This window comes from Penaeus japonicus, unplaced genomic scaffold, assembly GCF_977035675.1.
Source record: "Penaeus japonicus unplaced genomic scaffold, GWHDUDI00000001_assembly GWHDUDI00000013, whole genome shotgun sequence".
In the NCBI taxonomy this organism is placed as follows: Eukaryota; Metazoa; Arthropoda; class Malacostraca; order Decapoda; family Penaeidae; genus Penaeus; species Penaeus japonicus.
Window position 1 is genome coordinate 26661676 of NW_028234415.1, and position 8770 is coordinate 26670445.

Genomic DNA, 8770 nt, shown 5'->3' on the forward strand with positions numbered 1-8770 from the left:
CTCCACGAGTGGCAGATGGCCGGCTCTCTCGAGGGAAGAGCCGGCCAGTCACGCCGTCGCTGTCGCATCCCGCTGACATGAGGCCGCTTGCGTTGCTGGTTTTGGTCGCTTGTGTTGCTGGGTGCAGGTGGGTGTGTTGCAGTACGTGTTCTTGGATCTGGGTGTGCATTTACGTCTTGTGTACATGTCGGGTTCATGTATATACTGTATATGTATTTGTATACACACACACACATACACACACACACACACACACACACACACACACACACACACACACACACACACACACACACACACCAACACACACACCACACACACCACACACATACAACACACACACAAAACCCAAAAACACCCCACAACACCAAAAAAACCCCCACACACAGGTTTATTATAAATATATTATATATTATTATATATATATATTTATTAAAATTTTATTTAAATAAAATATATATATAGATAAGATAATTTAGGGGGGTCTGTGGGTATTTAAAATTTTAATAAACTGTCAAATTTATTTTTATATAATATATATATTGTTAATTTTTATAAAATGTATGTTTAATTTTTTTTGTCAAAATTTAATATTTAATATATATATATATTAATATTTTTTATATTTTATTTTTTTTATTTTTTATTGGGGTTATTGTATTTCATCAAACCCCACACACCCCACAAAAATGTTTTATTTTTATTTTTTTATATATTATATAAAAATATATTTTTTTTATATATAATTTTTATATATATATTTTTATATTATATATTTTTTTAAAAACATACATTCATCATTTTAAAGTATTAAAATATATATTATTTTTTATATTATTTAAATATATTTTATTTAATATATATAATATATATATATTTTTTTATCTATATGACATATATGTATTTCTTAGTTTTTTGTGCATGTGTGTTTTGGGGTTTATGTATTATAATATTATATATATATATATATATATATTTATATATTTAAACTTTTATTTTTATATAATATATAATTATATATATATAAACATGTATATAAAATATTTAAATTTTATAATATATAGAGAGTATAGTATTATAGATAGAGTGTATATACACTATATATGGGGGGGGGGGTGTGTGGGTGGGTGGGGGTGTGGGGTGTGGGTGTGGGGGGTGTGGGGGGGTGGGTGTGATATAGTTATTGTGTGATTGACAGATTGAGATTGGATGAGTAGTGTGATAGTGATAGTGAGTTTGTGATTGTGTGAGTGAGGGTGGATTCAGTGTATCAGTAATCTCTCACAATCTTACTAACACATCTCTAACTGTGTGAGTCGTTGTGTGTGTGTGTGTGTGTGTGTGTGAGTTCTGAGGATGAGTGGGTGTGTGTTTGTGTTGTGTATGTGTGTGTATCGTGTGTGTCGTGATTGTGAGTGTGTGTGTGTGGTGAGTGTGTGTGAGTGAGGGTGTCGTGTGTGTGTGGTGGGGGGGGGGAGGGTGTGTATATCTTTATATTGGTCTCATCTTTATCATACTGTCTCTCTCTATATATATTCAATCCTCTACTATCTATATGTCGTGAGTGCTGCTGTTGTGAGTGTGTGTGTGTGTGAGTGCTGTGTGGGTGTGTGTGGAGGGTGTGTGGGGTTGAGTGTGGGTGTGTGTGTTGTGTGTGTGTGTGTGAGTGTCGTTGTGCTGTGTGTTTGTGTGTGAGTGGTAAGTGGGGGTGAGGTAGTGACAGTGTTGTTGTGTATGTGTGTTTCTGCTGTATGTGTGAGTGTGTGTGGTTTATTTGGGGTATAGAGTGTGGGTGGTGTGTGGTGTGTGTGATCGTGTGTGTGTGCTGGCTGGGGTGTTCCGTTGAGTGTGTGCAGTGTGTCGTGTGTTTGTGTGTGTGGTGTTTGTGTGGTGTGTGTGTGGTTGTGTTGTGTGTGTGTGTGTGTGTGTGGTGAGTGTGTGTGTGTGAGATGAGTGTGAGGTGTGAGTGTGTCGTGGATGTATCACAACTCTCTCTCTCTCTCCCTCTCTCTCTATCTACTCCTCTATATCTCCTTCTCTCTATCTCATCTCACTCTCTCTATCTCTCTCATCTATCTATAGCTAACATCTCTCTATCAATCTATATCTATATAATATCTGTGTGTGAGTCGTGTGTGTGTGGGTGTGCTGTGTGTGAGAGTTGTGAGGTTAATGTGTGTTAGTGCTCTGTGTGGGTAGTGTTGTGTGTTTGTGTGTGAGAGTGTGTGTGTGTTGTGTGAGTGTGTGTGTCTGTGTGTGTGTGTGTGTTTGAAGTGTGGTGAGAGTTGTGTGTGATATTGTGTGAGTGTGTGCTGAGTGTGTGAGAGTGTGGTGAGAGATATGTTAGAGTGTGAGTGTGTTAGTTTGGGGGTGTGTGTTATAGTGTTTGTTAGGGTTAGGTATGGTGTCTGCGTGAGTTGGTGTGATTGTGAGTGGGTGTGTAGTGTGTGTCGTGTGAGTTTGAGATGTGTGTGTGAGTGATTTTTGTGGGTTAGGGGTTGGGGGTGTCTGAGTGTTTGTGTGGCCGTTTGTGAGGGAGAGTGTGTTGGTGTGTGGGTTGGAGTGCACATTGTGGTTGTGTGTGTGTGAGTGTGGAGAGTGTGTGAGTGATGTGGGCTTGTTAGATATATTATTGACACTGGTATACTTATTTTGGGTAGATTTGAGATTGCGTGTGATGAGGTGATATTTGGTGTAGGTTGTGTTGGGCATTATATATTTCTTTTAGCTCTATCCCTCCTCTCTCTCTCTCTCATTGTGATAGTGTGTGGTTGTGTGTGGTAAGAGATAGAGTTTGTGTGTATGGTAGTGAGTGAGTGGTATAGTGAGTTTTAGCCGAGTTAATAATGTGTGGACTTAGTGTTGGGGAGTGAGAGGGTGGGGGGGTGGGTGGCGTTGGGGGGGGAGTGTGAGAGAGAGTAGTAGAGAGTGTGTGTGAGAGAGTGTGTGTTTGTCGTTTGTGTGTGTGTGTGTGTGTGTGTCTCTGTCTTTCCTCAATTCATCTATCTCACTCTATCCTCTACACTCACACTACTCTCTATATAAATCTATATCTCACCTACTACATCCTCTCAAGATATAATATATATCTATGTGGTGTGTGTGTCTTAGTGTGTGTGTGTGTGTGTGTGAGTGAGTGAGAGGTGTGTGTGTGTGGTGAAATTCTATTGAGTGAGTCTGCATTGTGTGTGTGTGTGTGTTGTGTGTGAGTTGAGTGTGACTTGAGGCTGAGTGCGTGGAGTGTGTTTTTAGAGTGTGTGTGTGTGAGTGTTTCAGTGTCGTGTGGTTGTGTGGGTTTTAGTAGGGATTTTGAGTGTGTGTGTAGTGACGTAGTTATAGTGTGTTTGTGTTATATATTTGTCGTTAGTGTGTGGTTGGTATGTTGGGTGGGTTAATAAAGAAATACATTGCATTTGCTATATAGATATTGTGTTTGATTGGATGTGTTATATTTGATTGAGACGAGATTGAGTTATTATAGTGGAGATGTAAGTTATTGATGGATTCGTGTATAGTTTGAGTCTGTGAGTTTTGTGATTGGTGGGTGACGATTTGTGTGTGTTGATAGAGTTGGAGGGAGTGTTACTGTATATCTTAACACACTAACTCTATGTCTCGTCTCTCCACTATCTACATCTCTTCACTATATCAATCTATCTGTCTATCTATGTGTGTGTGTGAGTGTGTGTGGTGTAGGTGTCGTGAGAGTTGTGTGTGTGTGTCGAGTGGCGTGAGTGTGGGTTTGAGGTGAGTTGGAGGGGGTGTGTGTCCGGTGTGTGAGTGTTGTGGTGTGTGACTACCGGTTGTGTGAGGGTGGGTGTCTGAGGCTCTGGGTGTGTGTGTGTGAGTGACGAGTGTGTGAGTCGTGTGCGAGAGTGTGTGTGTGTGTGTGAGCTGTGATTGTGTGTGTTGTGTGGTCTGTAGGCGGTAGTGGTAGTGTCTTTTGAGGTTGAGTCTGAGTGAGTCTTTGTGTTGGTGTTATGTGTGTGTCGTGTGTGTGTGTGTGTGTGTGTGTGAGGGCTGTGAGTGATCTGGTGTGGGTGTGTGAGTCTGTGTTAGTGAGATGAGTGTGTGCTGTGTGTGTGTGTGAGAGTTTGTTGTTGTTTAGATATGTGATTGTGTTTGTGTGGTGAGTTTTTGAGTGAGTTGTTTGAGGGAACACTCTACTCTCTACACACAGTAGATCAGATACACACAAACACACACACACACACACACTTATATATACCACACAAACCACACACACACACACACACACACACATATAAACATTATTACATATAACTAGATATATACATATTCTCTTATCTTATATAGACAAATATATATATACATACATATTTATGTTTACATTTTATATAATATATATATTTATATAATATTTAATAATAATATATATATGTAGGTATGTTAGGGTATGTTGTGTTTATATAATATAGTGAAATGTTTTATATTTTAAATAATATTATATATAATTTAATATATTTATATATATATATATATACATCATTATTACATACTTTCAATATATAATAATTTATATTTATATTTATATATATTATATATATATATAATAATTTATATTTTTTATATAGTGTTTTACTTATATATGTATTTTAATTTAATTTATTTGTAATATATTGTTTATAGATAGTAAAATATTTATGTAATGTATATGTTTTGTTTAATATATATATATATATATATATATATATATTTATATAATAATTTATATGCAAAACATAAATGTATTTATTTATAATATGTATATTACTGATTTATATATTAATATATAAATAATATTTTTTTTAAATATAAATATATATATTTTATATGAGGCATACATTTATTTCATACCACCCCCAACACACACAAAAAACACACACACCACACACACACCACACACACCCCCCCAAACACACACCCACAACACTAATATTATATTATACTTTATTATATAATTTATATATATATTATTATTTATATATATGTCATTTAACTTTATATACATATGTATTATATAAAATCATATTTTTGTATAATATATATATATATATATATATTTATAAATTTTAATATATATATTTTTTATTTTTTACTTTTTTTTTTTTAGAAAGAAATTTTTGATTGTATATATATGTTTTTTGTTTTTGGGTTTTTATCATATTTACATTTTCTTTTATATATTTTTTTTTTTTAAATAATATTATATTTATATAGATATTTTTATATATTAATTTGCTTTTATACATTTTTTACTTTTTATATAAGACTTTTATATAATATTTTTTAGATATATATATTTATTAATAAATATTATATATAATACATTTAACACCACACAACACACACACTTATATTATATATATTTATATATTTTTATTTTAATATATATATAATATATTTTTTTAATAATATTTAGGTGTGTGTGGGTGTGGGGGTGGTGGGGTGGGGTGTGGTGTGCATATGATATATTTATAAATATATAATATATTTATATATAATATATTTATATATATATATTTAAATTACTATATACACACCCCCACACACACCCCACACATAATATATATAATATAATAAATATTTTATATTTTATATATATATAATTATATTGGTGTGGTGGGGTGTTGAGTGGGGGGGGTTGTGTGGGTGTGTGCTAGTTTATTATAATATATATATATTTTATTTATATATATGTATAATTATGTAAATAATTATATATTTAATTATATTTTATATTATATATATATGATATAATAAAATATTATATAATATATGTATTTTTTTTGTAATGTTAGGGAATATAATTAATAATAAATATATATTAATTATATATTATAAATATTTTAATATAAAATTAGGTGTATATATGTATATATAATATATATTATATATATATAAATATATATTTATATATAATATAATAAAATTTAAATATATATATAGTGTTTGTTGTGGGGTGTGGTGTGGGGGGTGTGTTATGAAATTAATAAATAAAAAATTTATAAATAAATTATATTTAAATAAATAAATATATTTTTAATTTTTATATATTATTATATTTTTTTATATATTTTTATATATATTATATTTGGGGCAGTTGAAAACAAAAAAAAAAACTCTTTGGGGAAGTTTACGCCGTTGAAAAAAGCCAACAAACTGACTCCTTCTGCCCATTGCAGCGGAATGAGGCTCATGTGCAACGAATGCATGGATTCCTTCTGCTTTCCTCTGCCTCGGGGAGGATGTCGCTACGGGAAGGTCAAGGACATGTGTGGTTGCTGCGACCTCTGCGGGCTGGTGAGCCATTTGATGTGGTGTATTTGCAAATCAATAAGTCAAATCCAAAGAGTTTATTCGGATCAGACATAGATACAAATCCAATGATGATACAAGAAAGATACAATTCCAACAATCTTAGATACATAGTTGAGACGTATAGAATTCTTGGTCTTTCCTCTTTGTTGAAAATTATGTATTACATTTGGAATTATAATTTTTCCTTTCCCTATTTCATGAAATATATGAGATGCAAGATGTAAGTGAGCAATGCCCATTTCAACAGGATATACCTGGCAGCAAGATATTGACAATCATTGTATACAAATATGAATATCCCGTTTTTTTTATCTGTCTGTTTATCTACTTAAATATCTTCCAACATTCATATACTTAATATATATAGTAGAACGTAAAGATATAGCCGCTCCCGAAACAAAGTTGAGTATTTCGAAAAAAAAGGCGAATTGAGATAATGCTATCTTGGTGATCCATCTTATGATCGTGTCGCGTTTCTCGGAGCAATAGTTGTCGAGACACAGCCTGTGTAAGTGTCGCCTTATCTCAAAAGAAAGATGCTCAGTCTCATGACTTGCAAGCTACCTTGAGAGAGATACGATCATTTGTTATCATGCATAGTAATCACGTCAATATTAGCAGTATCTGAACATCTGAAAAAAAAGCAATGGATTGAAAGGGGAATCTGAAGGAAAACTTTAAATCACTCTCCCGAAAAAACAAAAAACAATCGAGATGCGCTGCTTTTGTCTCGATAGCGACGATATTTACATCCATCTTACTATCTGTCTCTCTTCCTTTATCTCCAAGGGACCGAATCAGCCCTGCGACGAGATGATGAAGTGCGGCTATGGGCTAACATGTAAGCGGCCACGCTATAGATGGGGGCAAGGAGTATGCGCCTACAAGCGCTGGTGGTAACGGAGGAGCGTGGGTGGTTCGTTGTGCGTGCTTGTGTATGTGTGTGTGTGTGTGTGTGTGTGTGTGTGTGTGTGTGTGTGTGTGTGTGTGTGTGTGTGTGTGTGTGTGTGTGTGTGTGTGTGTGTGTGTGTGTGTGTGAATGGGTGTGGATGTGTGCTTTAGGTGTTTGTTGTGCTTGGAAGAAAATGTGTCAGTGTGTTTGGTTATCATACAGGAAAAATATAAGACTATTAAAATGTAAAACCAATTATTATAACATACTGACCTACCATTCATTTTGTGCTGTTCTGTGAGTAATAGACTGAAAGATCTCTATACTAACGCATTATGCATATTCATATACTGTAATTTGTGTAAGTTTAATCTAAAGTTATAACAGGCTAAGACGTATACATTGTAAGCGATCGATAATAAATGTCAAACTAGATTAAGGAATTATTTTGATCAAGTGCATATAAATAAATACCTTTACAGTTCTTATCCTTAACGATTTTTATCACACACAAAACACGCACATTCGCACTCACACACACACACACACACACACACACACACACACGACACACACACACACACACATATATATATATATATATATATATATATATACATATATAAATATATATATATTCATAGATATATTTGCATAAGACAATATTGTATGTGTATGGTGTGGATATACATATATATAGATATAAGTATATATATATATGATATATATATATTATATATAGTTATAGTATATTAGATATATATATAGTTATATATATATTATATATTTATATATATATATACATATATAGGATTTATAATTTATAATATATATATATTATATATATATATTTATATATGTTGAATATAATATATAATATATATATATATATATATATTATATATATTATATAGAGAGAGAGTGCAGCAGAGTAGGAGAGAGAGAGAGAGAGAGGTGAACACACACAACCACACACACTGAAGCGGGTAGGCGGGGGATGCGGGTGGGGGGGCGGGGAGAAACACACACAGCGTACATCACTCTCTACAAACACCCCCTAAAAAAAAAATACACACATATATATATATAATATATATATATAATTATTAAGTGTGAGATAGATATATATATATATAAATATTATATAGTTATATACATTATATATAAATATATATACATATAAATATATAGACCTAAATATTTAAATATGTTTAATATATAGTTATATATAATATATATATATTGATTATATTCATTATACATATATACATATAAATATGTATATGTATAGCATATACACACAGTATATACTATATAGTAACATTTTAGTTATATTTATATTAGTATTAAATATATATACATATATATTTTATTTATATATGTTATATAGAGGATATATGCGTCAATATACTATATATAATTTAGTTACATCAATACTGATATATACCACATACTATATAGATTTATATATATATATATATATATATATATATATATATATATATACATACATATGTCGGTGGTGTGTATACCTATATTTATATATTAATTATATAA

The 8770-nt window shown here is 32.1% G+C and overlaps 1 protein-coding gene across 2 annotated transcripts; it reads left to right on the forward strand.

Annotated features, from left to right (window-relative positions):
• Positions 1-58: 58 nt before the first annotated feature.
• On the forward strand, positions 59-7648 carry LOC147470638 (insulin-like growth factor-binding protein 7). Of its 2 annotated transcripts, none has more exons than XM_086543340.1 (3): positions 59-141; positions 6186-6303; positions 7111-7648. In XM_086543340.1, exons 2-3 carry the CDS (start codon positions 6190-6192, stop codon positions 7219-7221), a joined length of 225 nt encoding a protein of 74 aa, XP_086399466.1. In that variant the 5' UTR covers positions 59-141; positions 6186-6189; the 3' UTR covers positions 7222-7648. The 2 variants fall into 2 exon arrangements, with proteins under 2 accessions (XP_086399466.1, XP_086399465.1); XM_086543339.1 differs by having other exon boundaries at positions 59-127.
• Positions 7649-8770: the final 1122 nt, after the last annotated feature.